General features: G+C 30.7%; 1 protein-coding gene across 1 annotated transcript; it reads right to left on the bottom strand.

Annotated features, from left to right (window-relative positions):
* Window positions 1-572: 572 nt before the first annotated feature.
* On the bottom strand, window positions 573-18877 carry LOC108563728 (protein sine oculis-like). The gene is made up of 4 exons (XM_017922482.1): window positions 18740-18877; window positions 13421-13661; window positions 11321-11582; window positions 573-1549 (listed from the first exon to the last, which is right to left on the bottom strand). Exons 1-4 carry the CDS (start codon window positions 18866-18868, stop codon window positions 1339-1341), a joined length of 843 nt encoding a protein of 280 aa, XP_017777971.1. The 5' UTR covers window positions 18869-18877; the 3' UTR covers window positions 573-1338.
* Between the last annotated feature and the right edge of the window lie 540 nt (window positions 18878-19417).

Here is a 19417-nt window from a genome sequence, read left to right as displayed (position 1 = left end):
TTCTTTGTGATCCATGTTGGATAATACATATTATTGATTATTAACGAATAATAATATTTGAATTAATTTATACAGTGGAATCTGGCTTAATGTTTTAATTCGTTCCATAATTTCCGGATTTTTAGTCGTATAGTGAAACACTTTTAAATCCATTTAATATTTTAATGAATTTTACTTTAATAATTAATTTTAAATTTAGTTTGTTTCAATTAGAGAAACTTACATTTATGTGCAATAACATGCGCCAATACTCTGAAATTCTATATTTAACTAAAGGTTAGTTAATTGTTGTCATAAGGTTTAAACAAAGTCTAATTCTTTTCATTAATTTTTATTTTCTATTAAGTATAAAAAGTATAACAATATTCAGCCCAAAAAAATAAATTATATATATAAGCAGTTCATGATGCATTTCATACAGTTCTGAAAGAAACATATGTTCATTAAATTAAATTTAAAAAAACAACAGTGTTCAGGATAGAAATTAACAATTAGACGTTATTTTTATATGTATATATTTGAATTCATTTAGTACATTTTGAACATTTCAAAATAACAAATAAATCGTTCGCATTATTATTTTTTTTGTAAACAAAAATAAAAATAAACATGTGCTCTATATCGACTTACGGTGCACGTTATGTCATTAAAGTGTTTCGAAAAAAAAAATATACAAAGATACAAATAATAGTTTATATAAAGGTCATTGCAGTACGATCATGACAAACAAAATAAGAGAAATAAAAGCTGCCGTCAAAGCATTATTGCTTATAGTTTCGATATCATATTTTGTGCATCAAGTAGAAAGGTAGCAGTCGGTGTGTGTGTGTGTTCCAATTTTCTTTCAGCCGTTATTATACAAATTCAAAAAAATAATAATAATAGAAATAAATAATATTTACAAACATAAGTACATAACAAACAGACTAATTTCACGTATATCTTCATCCCTTTTCGCTCCTAACAAACAATCTGAAGATCAGTCCAAATTATACATATATATATAAAAAGAAAGGTACAACAAAATCATTATTAGATGATACAAGATTTGAATTCTATCACAAATTCAATTACAATTATTTATTATTTACGTTTTTTTTTTTAATATATATTTACAATGTAGTAATAATTAACGATATCCCAAAGGAAATGAGCTACATTCCACACGTTTGGATATCGGTCGATTGAAAAAAACGTTTACGATTGCTTTCGTAACACTTTTTGAAGAATGTAAGGTTTTCCTCTACAAAGCAAATGCACTGAAGATTCAGTGCGCAGTGTCTGTCACTAAACATTACTCTCGTTACTATTTTGATCGTTGGACGCGCCAAACCACTGTCACAATGTCTGGTACTCGTGGAGAAGACCTCCAGGTGCATGATAGAGGGGCTGTCCCATGTTGGCCGCCCCAAGGGATGGATACGTGTTGATTTGGGGCGGAACACCAACTGGCACTGACGGGACGTACGAAGACACTTTATGCGTTCCTTCTGTTTCACTGTCGGATCCGCTGGAGTCCAAATGTGGTTTGTCGCTTCCCCCGGGAGTACTGAAAGGAAAGAAAAATATAAATAAGTAAATCAAATTGGAACGTTTTCTTCATTCTCTCTCGTTCAGTTAAAGCATTGATTATGATGATGATGATTCGAGTTTGGTTCTTGTATGAACACGTTTCCGCTCGATTGGATGTTGGTAAATTAAGTTGTAGTTTGTGGAGAGTTTTGAAATATGTGCGATTGTAATATATAAATATGGGATGTAATTGAATATAAAATGGTGGTTGTGAATGCGCGTCCCGGAGTCCCGTTTGGTTGCGGATGAACTTAACGTTTACGTGGGATCGTATTACTCGATGCAGCCCGCAGGTGTAACCCGATCTGACAAGACCTGATGTGCTTTCCACCGTACGAACCCGGTGTAGGTGGTCTCAATGCATCCTCATAACTAAAACTAATTTTCATGCATCTAACACATAAATCTAATCTAATCCCCCTCACGTAACAACGACTCCGACTAATAAAACATTAGCGCTCGACGTAACTTCTTCTGTGCCGAAAAGTCGTGTCCGGACTCTTGTAACATCAATTTACATCGATGTTAAACAAAACTGTACAAATACACTGGTAAATTCACTGTATTACCATATTCTTCAAACACTACACAAACAGTTTCTATCAATGAGTATTATATCTGTATATTATATACAATAATTTCAATACATTACCTAATTATTTTATGAAATATCATATATATAGAATAATTCTACAAAAAGAATTCATATACAATATTTATTGTTACTTATTAGTGCGTAACACTTGGAGTGGACACAGGATTATTTTTCTATACAAACTATAACATCATTTTAGAAATTCAAAGAAAACATTTATTTTCTTCAACAATTAATATTTTATAGATTATTAAAAACAATACATTTCAATAAGTTTCTTTTTGACTGAAAGTATAATGTATTAACAACTTTTTAATCTATTATTGATTTGATTTATACTTAATATCAGGTAGAAAACAAAAAACAAGATATTTTACATTTAACAAACGATGCTTTTTGTTGATAAATTTATACTTTTCAGAAGTTAGCAGCATGTAAACCAGAAAGCTTTAAAATGTATCCATTAAAGACAGATTCGCATTTAAACGCAGCTCGTCGCAAACACGCCGAGCGAAAAATATCGGTACCATTAAATGAAATGGGTGTATCCACGACAACGACAGTTACAAAGATCAGAAGAAGGATTGTCGCGAAGCGCAATGTTCAGCTCGGAACCATCGAAGTAAATAAATAGATACACACTCATTCGAATAAAATAACTTCAGCTACTTTATTTCTAACATTAACAAATCGCACGTTTTCAGAAAAAACAATTATAATATTTATGTTAGCTTAAAGCGAATTTATTTCCTACCCTTAAATTGTAGATTGGACGCTTGATAGTTTGATTAGATGATAAGAAAGGTTCCAACGCCTTTTCTTTTAAGAAAAAAAAACAACACATCTAGTGTTCAGGTATTTTGTAGAGAATCCACGCACGACACAAGAAATATTGTAAATTCCTTTTGATACCTAACACCATTTCTATATTCATTTAAATTGAGACGTAACATTTCTAAACACCCGTTCACGTTCTAAATCTCTGCATTTTATTATTGAATTTAAATATTATGAATATTATAATTATGTTTCGTTTTCGGTTTATTAGTAAATCTTGAATACTTAATTATAATCAAAACATATTTACTAAATGATATGAAGTTTATTTGTTTATACACCTTGATATATGCAGTTAGCTTCAATACATAAGTCGCATAACTATAACTGATTATAAATTTGTTGCGCAACGGCGTAGTGAAATGGATACGGTATCACTTAAAACGAATGATCAACAGTGTGTCATATCTCTGATTTGTGGGACGTTGTGCAAATTGTGATTTATGCGGAATAGATTAACACCGAGAACGAATATGTGTTGTATATGTATAAAATAAATGAGTGGAAATAAATGTTAATTGAATATTCGGAGATCGAAATAAAATCGGATCCTATCCTAGTTTCGAGACTGATGGCATAATGTTGTTATTGGCAGAGTGTTCAAACTTTATATTACATGCAATAAATCCATTGGAATTAGATAGATGCACTGCTATTATTCCCATGCACCATTATGTATATACATACATATATACATTAAGCCAAGTTTCGATGCCAAATATCTAATTTCAACTGTGTGTGAAAACTTTATATTTTTAAACCTGATTTACATTTGCAAAAGCATTGCACAGTTTTTGTGCAATTCCTGATGATTGACTGTTATTGACTGTGAAATCATCATATCATTTATTTTCTACATTTATTTATTAAAAACATATTTTGTACACGTTTTTTTATGTAATAAAATCTTTTAGAAAATCTGGTAGAAATTTATATATTTTCCATCCTTACAAATTCCATCATTCAAGTAATTATTGCAAATAAAAAGAAACATTATATAAGTAAATATCAAAAATTATATTTATTATACTTTATACTTATTCGATCCGTCGTTCTTCTTTGTAGACTTGCTTTTATTCTCTTTTGTAACAAATACTTGCTTTGCAATATTATCGTATGAAATTGATTTATAAAATTATTGTCATTTATTGCAATTAAAAACAAATAACTAATTCATATTAATTACAACTCTTGATTAATTATCTAAGTAAATTTACAAAAAAAAATCTTCAATTTTACTAACAAAAATTGTATTTGTTCAATACCAATTATTCGATTTAGTCGTTTTTCGTATTATTTAAATTTGTGAAATGAATTAAAAAAAATGATTATTTCAATTATTTGTTATTTCTTTATAAAAAAGTAAGTATATTTATAAGCTCATTGATAATAAACAAAACTTGGTACTTGCCCGAAACTCTTGTAATGTAAATATACACGTTATACGAGGAATATCTGTATTGAATATTTGAGTATGTGTAAAAATTGCGATGTTTAAGTAGACGCATTATTATGAATTGACTTAGAGGTAATTTGGATTGTGTCTGTTGAAGTAATTGCATTGTTTTGCTAAAGACGATGTGCAATGAGAAGACATAAGTATAGCAGTGCGAAGAAGCGAACGCTCTAAATATAGGTACAATTAATAAAGTATCAAAGTTGTTGGGCAGCAACGATTCTAATAATACGTAAGCAACGAATGTTGCTGCCTGTCATTAAACATATTTCGTTTTAAACATGTGCAAAATGTAGTAGGTTTATACGAAAATAACTATATTATTAGAGAATGTAATAGCCCTTCCACAATGATCTTTTGCGGTTATTTGCAGTGGTAGTGAAGATAATGAACACGCAAATACAATAATTTGCAAAACGAAAAGAGCCCTCACAAGTAATGACCGAAATGCACGGTCATTATATAGTTACAGTTTCCGTTCAGATTTCTCCCTGAAATTGAAAGAAGAAGAGAAAAAAAAAGAGAGAAAAACAAACACGCGGAGCGCGTGTTCAAGGAGGATGCGTGTATTGAATGCATATGAATCGATTAGGAACAACTGAGAAAGTCCTTTTGTTTTCGGCCGAGAAAAGAAAAAGCTTCTGACAGGGAAATTAATGGTTAAATAAACACTTAATATGGGCATTCTCTCCCAGACTCTGCTGGAGAGAGAGTGTGCATAGTGACAAGTGGTTACCATATGTTTACCGTCCACCCTCTTTCTTATTATGACGGGAGGTCCTCGTCCTTTTTTTTTCCTCCTCATTCGTTTCCCTCTTCTTCTTTAGTTCGCTCTTCCTTCTCTCTTATATTCTTTTTTCTTGTGTGTTACATGAAGTTTCTCTACCGAAACCATTTAAATCATTTGCTCCTAAAAGACTCATTACCAATTCTCTTGTCCAACATGTGGTACCCCAAATTCAGAACCGGAATGCCGACTTCTAGGAAGCAATTGGTATTAATTTGCGTTCGAAAACACATAACTTGCATAAATGTTGCCATGTGGTCTTAGTGGCCTTAGCAGCCAGCAGTAACAAGACAAAAGGGAAAACACAAGTAAAATTATAAGAAGAAAAAAAACGAAGAAATTACTGCCTTCCGATACGGGCACAGCCACCCTCGGGCTCGGTCTCAAATAAAATACCAATTACAACCAACAAACTGCATCGTAATTTTTATACTTTCGCTTTTGAGAAATAACAAAAACAAAACAAAAGAAGTGGAAGAAGAAGAAGGTAAAACGAGGACCGCACAATAACATCGATGATCATATTAATTTACTTTAAACAGACTTTTGGATACAAGCCTTGTTAATAAAAAATCACGACCGGCATCGTTTATACATATTTATGGTGATTTAAGTTATATATTATTGCCGTTCTTTCGTTGCGCAAGGAAAGAAATAATATATATAATAATTTCAAACTGGTATTTTTTAACGACCACGAAACAACAACATCGAAATATCCAACAATTACTTTAACGTACTCACATTTATTTCATTCTAATTAAAGTATGTTTATACAATTTTTATGAAATAAAATATAATTAATATGATTTTCAATTGTCTTGTGAGATGGTCTTTTTCCACAAATATATATATTATTTTGAGTTAATTCTTTTAGCTCTTTCAAAAAATCACTTTGCATCCCAAAACACTAATGCCACGACCTTCTCTGCTGTTAGAACAGTCTTTGCCTTCTTTAGTGCACTTAGACCAGCTTTGAACCATTGATTAATGGTGAATTCAAGTTTCATCCAAAGTTATAAATCAACGAACAAAATCAGCTTTATTCTTATTAAAACGATCTAAAAACGCTTGAGAAATTCACATTCATATATGTTACTTTAAATATAATTAAATAATTCGAATATTTGCCAATAAATCAAATTTATATCAAAATGTTAACAATAAGCGAAGTTTTGTTAAACATATTTTTGATAATATATTTTTTCTACTATTTCATAATAAATAGTATAACAAAACTTTGCGAAATCTTATGAATTGTGATGATAATATCAAGCGAATTGTTCTTTGATTTACATTTTACTTAAGTATTTAGTAACATTATTTATTTTTTCTATGGGTGATTTTCTATTACCAATACAAATTATTCGTTATGAACTCTTCACAATATAAATTTGATTTCATTTGATCTAGATTCTTAATCAAATGCAAACATTTACAAAATATACTTGAACAAAAATTAATATATATTTCTTAATTTTGATGTTATTAAGAGAATTTTATGCAGGAAAACGTTTGCCTTGGTTAAAATTAATAACTATATGGTTTTAACAATAAATGGTATAATGCTTGGTGGTGATAAAGGGGCTGCGGATGGCTGGGGATGGATGATGAGCGGTTGATTGAAGCGCTATAGTAATGTTTGAACAGACACTGTTGTTTTGGTGAAACCCGATATCTGCTGCGCCCTCGTTAGAACAGAGGGGAAAAGGAAAACCGCCGTCGTATCCTATTACCAACACAACACTGATCTCACTCATCAATAGGTATAAAACATCATTTCATATATATCTATATATACATGAAAAAAGAGAGAAAAGGAGAAGATGAGAGAAAGAGAGTGGTCCCAGTGGATCGAAAAATTTATACGAAATAATAATTCGATCATCGGCCAGACTAATTAATTTCGTTCTTCTTAGAAGCAAGTGAAACGTAGGGACAAAACCGCATCGTCCATGAATATTCCATCATAAATAATATTAATATCGGCTTAACATAATTTATGAAACAATGTTCGTTCGCATGCGACTTGAAGAAAATACAAAATAATATAATAATAAGAAAAGGAGAATGCATTTGCATAGAAACAACTTCCTCTGGTTCAGTTACGTACGTGTGATTAATATGATTTATAAACGGTTGTAATTGAAATTTATATTTGCCTTTTCACAGATACACGTCTTACATATACATAGACTTTTCTTTAAATTAGTTATAATAATGCAAGATGATTTACTCCGTTCTATTGAATTTGCATTTTCCCAACCGTCGTTACGATTATTATATTAATATTTACGTTTCGTTCGCTTCGAGCGAGAGTATTAACGCAGAATGCAAGACAAGAGCTTCTTCTTTAATTGTTATTACATCATTTTCAGTGATGCTCGGCCGTAAAGCGTTCGAGGTAGGAAAACACGAGTTTCGCATCGCGAGGAAACAGTATTAAGCGAAATACAAACATCATTAAACTTTACGGCCGGTATGGGATTTTATTTAATCATATCTCGCTTCCATAACTGTCCTTAATTAATTCCTTCGCATGTGCAAAAGTGGTAGTAGATGCAATTTCATTCGGGAATGCAAAAAATATTGACCACGACGCAATACAGTTTATTTTTGTTTGCGTTCTTTTCCTTGAAGCCACCAAAAATGTATTGTACCTTGGTCCAAATATCATCTAAGCTGCGCACTAGAAATTTAGTAAATCTCTATCATAATACACTCAAAACATTTATTTTAGTTTATGTGTTAACTAAATAATAGTAAACTAAATCGTTAAATTTTACATTCAATATGAAGTTTAAATATTTAACTTTGCTCACATTTATTTTTTTGCAGTTTGAAAATTTAAAAAACAATTATGGCTTAAGTACAACATTAAATTAAAACTGGTTGCAAATATTTAAAAAAGAAAATGTATTAAATTATTACTTAAGAGATATTAAAAAATTCAATGAATAATATTCACATTAATAAAAGTTGATTTACCACACAAGCTAGGTAATAAATTATTTTACTATTATTCCGTAGAATTTATCATTTACAATATATTCTTCATAAGTCATGTTGAAAATCTAAATGGTTTTAGTATACGAATATTTTCATCAATATATGAAATAACTTTCTATTAGATTGGAAATACCGTTATAATAATATGAAATAACTCAAAGAGTCCGGTTACCCCAAAACCGGACTAATCGAGGAACTAAATGAAATAGAATCAAAACGTCAGAAATAGAGATTTATCTGTATAAAAAGAAAAAATCACGATCAAATATTTTGTGTTTGTTTTGTAATTTTCAATATTAAATCTATCAGATGCTGTACTATGTTCATTTGTAAATATTTGCGTAAATTTTATAAAAAAAACTACTACTAATACTTTTGCATTTATTTAATAAAATTTATATAAGATTAAATAAATGCGAAAGTATGTTTAAGTACACTATAAAACCATTGGAAGCTTATCATTCCTGGACATCTTTAGATTGAAGAGAAATTTGGTGTTTTTTAAAAAATGGCTTTAGAAGACTAACACCGTGTGCAGAGGAGGCAGACCATTATCTTAAATCAGTCGTGGCAACAATTCCGATCGAAGGAGAGGATAAATCTCCGCTTTCACGCATTCCCAATGCTAGTCGACAATTTTATTTTTATTTTTGTGTAAAAAAAAAAGTTATTTCCAGTTGACGAATAATTCATTTGTGGAGACAACGGCACATCAAATAAAGTGTTCGTCCTTCTATAGGAATGATTTAATAGTGTACACATAATAATTTAATAATAATTTGGAGTCCACTTCAGAGAGACGTGGAAGACTAATTGCCTGAACACGGGCGTTATGTACTAACACGTTCCATATACCACGAGGCTTCAACCATAACTAGGATACATTTATGTGAGTTATAACTCAAGTAAAGTTTAAATCATTTAACTTCTTAAATATTCACTTTAATTATATAATTAGGTAAAATAATTTCGGTCTATAACTTTTCAGTCATAATTGTGTTTAATTATATAATTATAATTATTATTACAATTGAATTTTTCACTCTTTATAAACATCATAATTTTAGTGAAATAATTATACTTCGATAACGAAAACAAACAAAAATAAATGAAATTTAACAAAGAAGTAAATGAAAATCAATTCTAAACTTCATAATTTTAAAGAATTATATAAAATAGTAATATTTGCAATTACGCATTTATAAATAGAAAAATAAGTGTAATATCTTATAAAATTGCATATGAAATATTCAACATATTAAGAGAAGTTCGAAGTTCAGTACGTGCCATAAACAAAAAATGTATTTATTTGTGCAGGCGAAAAAAAAGAATGAAGAAGTACATAAACAAACAATTGAATGTTTGCATAAACTGTAGATAAAGTCGAATTACGCATTCATGTATGAAGTTATTCCTTTAAATATTTACAAGCGATTTTACAATTGCATTTGTGAATGCTAAGATGATTGACTCAACAATTGATTTATGTGCTAGTGTTTGCACTTTCATTCAATGTCCAGGAATGAGCATGGAAATGTTGCATACGAGTGATAATCGCATGGAATTCATCATTAACTCTGTATTTTATTTATTTATTCGTATATTCACCTCCCATTAATGCAATATAAATTGCGTTTTTATCATAACAAACGCTACGTGAAATTAATTTAAAAAAAACGAAACAAGTTTATATATGATAAAATTCTTTAGAAACTTAATACTGTATAGATACATTAAAAATGATAATAAAATAATGTTAATTGCTCAATTATCTTAAGTTTATTTTTGTTGTTGTTTTTTAATTAAATGAGTTGCGTGCATATATTTTTTTTTAATTTCAAGAGAGTATTCTATATTAAATAGAATTTGTTTGGACGGTCTCAAGTTCGCAGTTATTTCTATTTCTAGTGGTGTTGTATGAAGCCTGGAAACTGAGAATAGCCCTAGCGCGTGTTAGCTATTTTAGACTTCCGCCACTCGACACCATATAATACACAAGATGCTAAATTTCAAGCTGGATTCGAAATGATCAAACAATTAAAACCTTCCTTCCTCGATGCTGCTGGTGGTGGATGATGGCCGGAGCGAAACCCGTAAAGTTTTATAAATATATTTTTTATGGTTGTACTAATTAACCTTCCGATGTGTGTGTGTGTGTGCAACCCTGCACAACCTGCGTATCGTAAACTTTCGTTTTAAATTACTTCAGGAAACAGTTTTTTCCCCTTCTCCCTTCTTCCACCGGTACGTTTCTGTTTTTTTTATTTTTATTTTCTTCTTTTAGCTTTCGTTTCTGACTTATGCACATATCCGAATCATGACTTTATGATCGACTAAAAATACGTGGTGCACGCATATAATAAACCAACCCCCTTCTTTATTGGAATGTTTTCGAAATCATAAAATTTGAGGTAGAGATTTTGTCTACGGGACCGGTGGTGTCTCGGTGATTAATGGTCCGGTGCGAAGCTCTGTTGGAAGCAATTTTAAGACATCTCGTGTTACCCAGCAAACATCGACGGCACAAAGCCAAAATATTTTACAACATAATTACGCCGCTCTAGAAACCCGAAATTTTTCTCATCGCTCCGACTTATTTCATTATGTTGGATGCGCGAAATGGACGGATCCTGCGGGATCGCAGGCGAAAGTGTGGTGGTTTAAATATATATAGTTTGAAAGCAAGGAACATTTGTTTGGAAATTAGAGAAGTGGGCTACAAAACGACGCCAGGTTATAGGAGAGCCGACGCCGAGTCCAGAAATAGCTTCGTGAGTCATATGACCCGATATCCGACACCCAGAACGCGACCAACTCATGCACTCAAGACCACAAGCCAACAATATTAAACACCAGAAGAAAAATTCGAACACGGTGACGAGGAATAAGAATTTAAATATTTACGTTACAACATCATTACCGCCAGTCGAAAAGCAAATTTACAGAATCCGGAACGCAAATATTTGCCATTTGGCAATTCCAATCGCGTTCCTCCCGCTCCAAATGGAACAGCATCATCACCATCATCATCATCTTAACACAACGTTCTAGATCTTCCACTCACCTGTCTTTGTGTTCGGCCGCCCTGTCTCTTTGTCTCCGGTTCTTGAACCAATTGGAGACTTGGGTGGTTGTCAGTCCCGTCGCTTCGGCCAACTCTCGTTTCTCCCTCGGACTTGGATACGGGTTGTGCGAATACCATTCTCTCAGAACGCTTCTGGACTTCTCTTTAAAACAATAACTCGTCTCCTCGCCATCCCATATCGTTCGTGGCAATGGGAATTTCCGCCTGACCCTGTACTTACCGACGGCACCAAGAGGCCTACCTGTAAACAAAAACCAAACAGAAGTTATTTGTTTGTTGCAAAACCAACGTCTTTCATCACCATCGCACTCAAAACCGCTCCACCACCAACCGCATTCTATTTACTTTATCCTCCAACAAAAATATTTTCTTTTCCAATCACTACATTTAACTCTAGTAAAAGTAAATTGGAACGCAACGTTTCAATATCGATCATTATATTTTCAGATAAAATTATTTTTATTCAAAACTATAACGATTATAAGATGAGTCTCAATATTATGAAAAACTTCGGTCGAATTATATAAAATACCATAAGATGAAACCCAAATTATCTACGTAAAGATCATGTATTAAGTAAACTGTAATATGTAGTATATCATATGACACATAGATTACTCAACGAAAGTAAAATATACGTAATCCATCAAAAGATTTAGTATTCAAATACATTTGATAAAAATAAAATCAGAATACAAATTTAATTATCATTCATCTTAGTATGAAATAAAAACAGATGACATAAAAGCAAATAATGAAGATGCAGAAATGAAATATTCAAAATTTGTAAATAATATATGTTTATGTAAAAATTTCTCAAAGATTTTAATTAAATTATTTGGATAAAACTAACATCTTGATACAATACAACAATTTCTCAAAACTCGCATTTTTATGGAAGTATTAATTGAAAATGTAAAAGTTTATGAAAATATTTGTTGTTTTTTCTTGGATGTATTAAGTTAAATGATTAGTTATAAAAATAGTTATAAAAAGAAAACTATGTTTAAATCTATTTTATAATTTGTTTTCATATTGTTGTTATTATTTAGAGACAATTGGTTAATGCGATGAATCAGATCATTGTGTGTTCACTTCAATTTGCTGCATAACATTTTAAGCGTTAATAGGAAGTACCCTCGATACATGAAGTGAAGTGCAGCAGACATTGAGGTCGTTGTTCCACGTTGTATTGTCTGGCCGGTCAAAAAGAGAGCAAACACTTTGCGTAAATAATTCCTCTGAGTGTTCGCATTTGATCATGGATAGACACGAATGGGAATGGGAATGCGAATGAGTCGTTTGTGCGGTTTGCGTTTGTCCGCAGCTGCTCTTTTCCCATATTTTTTGGTAGAGCTCAATGTTTTTAATTACACATCGCGCGTTCGCCTTCCGCTCGCTTTTTACCCAAAAATACTATTTATACAACCGCGATCCTTCGATTTCAGCTAATTCTCCTTACAACAACAGGAACACAGATGTCATTAGTTTTTCTTTGCGGACGCACAAACACGCCACGAACCTAATATCCTTGCCTCGAGTTGTTCCAAACCAAATGTTTCACAACATCTTCATTGCCTCCACCGATGCATTATTATTACAAGCCCAGTTTAGGTGCCCATCTCGGATTCACTCTCAAAATACATCGCGTTTTGAAATAGAGTGAACAAAATTACACGTACACACTTTCTTCATGTAAATGATAAAATGTATACACAATTATACATATTTAATTAATTGTATTTTCCCAACACAAGTTTCAAACAAGATATGCCGGACTGTTTGAAACCGGACAATATATATCCAAAAATTGATTTGACTGTATAAAGCGAATCGAAGCGGTATTGTATAACTATTGATAATATACTGAAGTAAAAGCAAGTATAGATTATCACATTTGTTTATTCCTACTTATTTGATATAGCTTTGAACCATAGTCTATCAAGAAAATTGACCTATCTCAATGTATAATTGAAGAAATTGGTAAAACACCATTAATAAATATAAGAAACATATTAAATAAAACATCTCAAACGAATTGAAATCATTTTTAGAAATAATTGTACATTGATGGAATACCTCTTAATCTCTCGGCTTCCACGTAGTGAGCTTTCAGCCAGAGCGCTTGTAGTTTGGCGTGGTTTTGCGGGCTGAACGTGTGACTCTCCAAAATCCTGTAAAGCTCTTTGAAGTTGCCTCTGTGGAAGGCCACGATGGCCTTAGCTTTCAGCACGGACTCGTTGTTGTGCAATTTATCACATGCAGGCAGAGACCAGAGGAATCGTCCAAGTCGTTCCACATTGCCGGCTTGTTGCAAAACCTAGAAAATAAATATACATATTGATTAATCTAATACACATATACCTTACGAAATCGATACTTCGGGCTCGTGATTTATAGGCTTTTGAAAGTGGGGTTCGAGCTTCGAAACTCTCGCTATTTTTAAACTGAACGAAATATCCAGCAAGTGTCGTTAGTTCGCATTCCCGTTACACCTCCTACACCCATTTTAATGCTAGATGCCCATTCATCAAAAAAATATACACATATATTGTGTTTACGTGTAATATTATATACAGTGATGGTATTAATTTCGACATGATTCTAGGTATAATAACAGATCTGCTGGGCTAGTGGATCGTGTTGGCATGCATGAATTTATTATCAATTTGGACGACGCACATATTTCTTTCATGCGCACACTTATTTTGTTCTTTCATTATTTCCTCAACGTTTCACAAAGTTCCATAGGCCGCGCGTGGGTTCTGACCCAAAAACTGGACACTAATCACACAACTAAACTTACAATTCGAGTCAATCAATCAGCAAACATATGCAATTTTCATTTTTTCCTCCACTCATTTACATTTTAATCGAACTATATGTAATAATCATAGTATTTATAATGAATTCCAAAGTGTAGAAGTGAGAATATAATATTTTATTTTTTTATAAAGGTTGTATTTACATCCCACGCTTGATTTTTCTCATACATAATTTATCCTGACAACCGCATATATCGAATTAAAAAAAAAACGTTTAAATTCCAAATCAATTTAATTAGTATTTTCACATTTATTAATCCAATTAATTCGTTGCATTTCAGAACGTTTCAATCATCAAAACATTGAATTACACAACAGCTTTTTGTTACATTAATAAGCATATTAATTAACGGTTGAACAATAACTTGTATTCATTGTTATATGTTAAATGCACAAACAATACATTAACCAAACAAAAGATCGCACTAATTATACCACAAAAAAGAGTCATAATTACATATATTTCATCAATTTTAACAATATGTTTTCTAACTTATTTTTTTCAATATTCATTACAACAAAACAGTTTTAAAATTAATATATTTATTTCTGCTTCTCTTCATGTTTGTAACAGTAAAGAATTTATTATAATAAACTTCATATGAATTTGAAAAGAATACGAGTGTTTACAATTTCAATCAACCTGTTTTATAGCGTTGCTAGTGAAAAAATGGTTTATAAAATAGCTGCAAGTAATGCAATTGTTTATAAAACATAGCATATTGTTTTGTCAATAATGTTATAAAGTACCGACTCGTATAGTACTATATAATATACGTAGTATTACGTAATTTGAATGAATTCTTGCCAAAAACTCATATTTATAACGTAAACAACAATACCTTGAATAGTGCGGCTTCTAACAGACCGGATTCACTATAATCCGCTTCTTATTCTTTTTATATAAAATTTATCGTTTTTTCTTCAATACAATCAAGATGCTTTTGGTGTTGTTTATTTTTATCCGGTTCTAAAGTCCTCGATTAGTCCTAGTTCAAACAGATTATTCGCACTATGAGAGGCAACATTTTTTTTACTACCTTAGATGAAAATACATAACACCAATACCTCGAATAGTGCGGCTTCTATCAGATCGGATTCACTATAATCCGCTAATTAGTATTTTTATATAAAAATTATCATTTTTTCTTCTATACAGTCAAGATACTTTTGGTGTTGTTTATTTTTCTGCCGTTCTAAAGTCCTCGATCAGTCCGATTTCAAACAGATTATTCGCACTATGAGAGGCAACTTTTTTTTACTACCAATTCAAGTTCATCTTCATTTGCTACCAATGCCCATTGGCAATGATGAATGGTCTGTAGAAAGAAGTTTTTAAAATGATTTAGATGAAAATACATATGGTTTCTAGTAAATTCGTTCTGGAAATGATAAAGTCAAAAGTAATGGCATGTCATGGCATAAGTCACGAAATTTTCTGACTTACACACATATACATACACACAGAAAAAAGGCTGACAAATATTATGGTCCCATAAATGAAGAGTATCCTGAAGTGAAAGAAGTCAAAAACTACGAGCACATCTGCAATACAGAAGAAACACGTTGTCCAGAACCGAATCTAAATATAAAATAGAAACATACGCTCGTTTCTGTTTGTTGTTTCAAACATAATTAAAAATAACAAGCAAAAATAATGATTGTATAAATGTTTATTTTTATTTTATATATTTACATAAATATTAGAAGTTCTTTCGTATTGATTTAAAGCACAAAATTATTTGTTGTTTAATGCGAGTATGATTTTCAAGAATGAATTATTGAATGTTTTCTTATAAAAATATCATGACATTATATTTTTTAATGATTAATTATTATCCTAATTAAGTCGGAGTATTCATTATTTTATTTCAACAACATTTGTTACGTAACATTTTCATGTAAACATTCAATTTATTTTCATCATTATTTTTTCTTTGACATTTTGTATTTCTTACAATCCGATCATCGATCATGAAATACTTGTTTATGTTAAGATTTTGTTACAAATACAGTAAAATTATTAAATCACTGATATTTGAAAAAGACGTTAATACAAACATCTAAATTTAGTTTTAGATCATCTAAATATAAAATTATGTTACATGTATGAAAACTTGTATAATTCTAATTATAATTTTTTCTGTTTACAATACGTAAAATCAACATTCATTGTTGAATAATTTAATCTGAGTTGTTATTTTTTTTGTTATACCTTTATCAAATAAATTCGAATAATAAACAACGCAGTTGTAAACAGTGCTGTAGGTCTATCTTGATGCAAATTTATCTTGATGTAAATATAAACAACAGCTGTTGTTATCTTGTTGTTATTGTTAGCAACTGGGCTGTCCCTTGTTATTCTGCCCATTATGTAAGTCAATAAAAAATAATAATTGACTCATTTCATCTTTATCCTAAACTGCGAATCCTGGAATTGCTCATTCGTGTTATCAATATTTTCTGCAGATAAGATTCTCGACTGCGCGCATTCTTTATTACCATTTATCCAATCTTTTATAAGCAAACATAACTTACATTTTATTTGCAAACTCGAGTATGCTAGAATATGTTTAAAAGTATAGTTTTATTTGCAATTCAAAAAATATACAGTTTATTTTTCGATTTCTTGCTTTTATTTTACGTTCATTTCTTTTTTAATTAATAATTTTCATATGAAATACATTTACAGAACAGAATAAATTCGCGAAATCTCATAATATTTATTTTATTAGGTCCATAAAGATCTAGTTTTTCATATATTAAAGAGCCACAGGCTCTAGCACATAGTATTTCTTATACAAATTTAAATATTTAATGGGAGCCGCACTTAACTCAACTAATAAAACAGATTGAAAATTGATACACAGAAAAAAAATAAAAGAATTTAAGAAATTCGTCTTATTTTATCATTTGTAAGCATAATATTCTAAAAATTTTCAAAAACGTTACGAATAATTAAGAGACTATGTAAATAATAATATTTCTTACTTTCAACATTCAAACTAATAGCATTTCATACATTACATAATATATTTTTCATGATTTTAATATAATAGTTTAAAAAGTATTTTAATTATTGAAGTAATAAAATAAGAGTATATTTCCATCCAAAATAACATATATTTGGTATTATTTCTTGAATTTAAAAGAATTATGCTGTAAAACTATTATACAAAAATTGTATCAAGTTTGATAAATATAACATTCAGTTTACTTATATCCAAATTATATCTCATTTAATTGTAATTCTGTTGTAGTTTACGTCAAAACGTTACATAAATTTGTTATTTCATATAATTTGAAAGAAACAAAATAAAAAATCATATTTTTTATTAAATAATCTTCTGAAACTAAATTTATCATTGAGAATTCCAATTTAATTGATATTTCCAATATTTTAGTTGAAAATCGAAAATTGTATTGTTTGTTAAATAATATATTCATTGTATTTGAAAGATTTTTGCTTTAAAATTATAAATAGTTATTGAATTTTAATTTCTTATACTTATTGCTAACAGATATTTCATAGTTTCTGTGAAGAGTTGCTGAAATATTCATATACTTTTTATTTGTGCTTAAGAAAAATTTTAATGTGTAATGTTAATGTTATCCATAGTTTTTGTATGGAAAAACAAGCTATACGATTTGTTATTATATAATTTAAAAGAAACAAAATAAAAAATCATATTTTCTATTAAATAATCTTCTGAAACTAAATTTATCATTGATAATTCCAATTTAATTGATATTTCTAATATTTTAGTTGAAAATCGAAAATTGTATTGATTGTTAAATAATATGTTCATTGTATTTGAAAGATTTTTGCTTTAAAATTATAAATAGTCATTGAATTTTAATTTCTTATACTTATTGCTAACAGATATTTCAGAGTTTCTGTGAAGAGTTGCTGAAATATTCACATACTTTTTATTTGTGCTTAAGAAAAATGTTAATGTTAATGTTACCATAGTTTTTGTATGGAAAAACAAGCTATACGATTTGTTATTATATAATTTAAAAGAAACAAAATAAAAAATCATATTTTCTATTAAATAATCTTCTGAAACTAAATTTATCATTGAGAATTCCAATTTAATTGATATTTCTAATATTTTAGTTGAAAATCAAAATTGTATAAATAATATGTTCATTGTATTTGAAAGATTTTTGCTTTAAAATTATAAATAGTCATTGAAATTTAATTTCTTATACTTATTGCTAACAGATATTTCAGAGTTTCTGTGAAGAGTTGCTGAAATATTCACATACTTTTTATTTGTGCTTAAGAAAAATGTTAATGTTATCCATAGTTTTTGTATGTAAAAACAAGCTATACGATTTGTTATTATAATTTCGTTACAGTTTAAATTCTAGATCAGAGATAATGCGGAATGGGTTTTAGCGTCGGACAGGTTCCGAGTGTAATTAATGAAGTTTTTCGGTCGGACGGGCGTTATTATTGATGGTCCGATACATATTTTACCGCTCATAAATGGCCTTATTGAGTAGATGATAAATAGTCGTAGGTGTTTAGGTAGGTAGTCGTGTAGTTTAATAGTAATTCTCTCACCTCGCAGACGCACGCAACTTGTTCCTGCGTAAATCCAAAACTCGGCAGGGGACTGTGGCGCGGAGGAGGACTATACGGAGGCGTGGTCCCAGATCCAGGAGTCCCGTATCCCAATCCTGCCGATAACATATTGTTGTCCGCGGTAAAATGTAAATAGAGCGGAGATACAAGCAAATTTCGGACACAAAATCACTTGACGAACATCACACTGCGCGTAGAAAATGTAGATGCGAATGATCCGATTGCATTGTGCTAAACGCGAGTTTCTTGTGACGCAACGCTTCTTTAATTGGTAACACTTCTGGGGGAGACACTCTCAGCTTGTTGCTTATTTGTTTCTTCTTCTTCGAATGGATGTATTTGTATGGTACACGCTCGGAGGTGTCGGAGAAGTTGCTTCGAGCAACAACCTCGAACACGCTTTCGATCGAACTGGTTGATGGTCGGAACAGGATTCGGAATAGAAAGCGGGACGTGGGCGTGGCCGACGGACGGTCGTTGGGCGGAGCTTAGATTGGAGACGCACCAATCGCGTGCTCTTCCATCGGTGATATTCCGGGTGTTCGGATGGTGAATGCGCGAGGTGGAGAGGTGAAAATTTGTTAAATGTTAACAAGCTGTTTACTGTAGTTCGGAGGTGTAAAATACTTTTGCCGGTATTTAAATTGGGTTTTATCT

This window comes from Nicrophorus vespilloides, unplaced genomic scaffold, assembly GCF_001412225.1.
Source record: "Nicrophorus vespilloides isolate i.1.1-1 unplaced genomic scaffold, Nicve_v1.0, whole genome shotgun sequence".
Classification (NCBI taxonomy): Eukaryota; Metazoa; Arthropoda; class Insecta; order Coleoptera; family Silphidae; genus Nicrophorus; species Nicrophorus vespilloides.
The sequence above is the reverse complement of the archived record's forward strand: the minus strand, read 5'-3'. Positions and strand labels throughout refer to the sequence as shown.

Bases quoted from the DNA above. Each gene is read 5' to 3' on its own strand.
- LOC108563728 (XM_017922482.1), bottom strand. From the start codon at position 18,868: ATGTTATCGGCAGGATTGGGATACGGGACTCCTGGATCTGGGACCACG. The intron at 13,662-18,739 runs GTGAGAGAATTA...TTTATTTTCTAG, and splicing joins AAGTTGCGTGCGTCTGCGAG to GTTTTGCAACAAGCCGGCAA. The intron at 1,550-11,320 runs GTGAGTGGAAGA...CTTTCCTTTCAG, and splicing joins GCGGCCGAACACAAAGACAG to TACTCCCGGGGGAAGCGACA.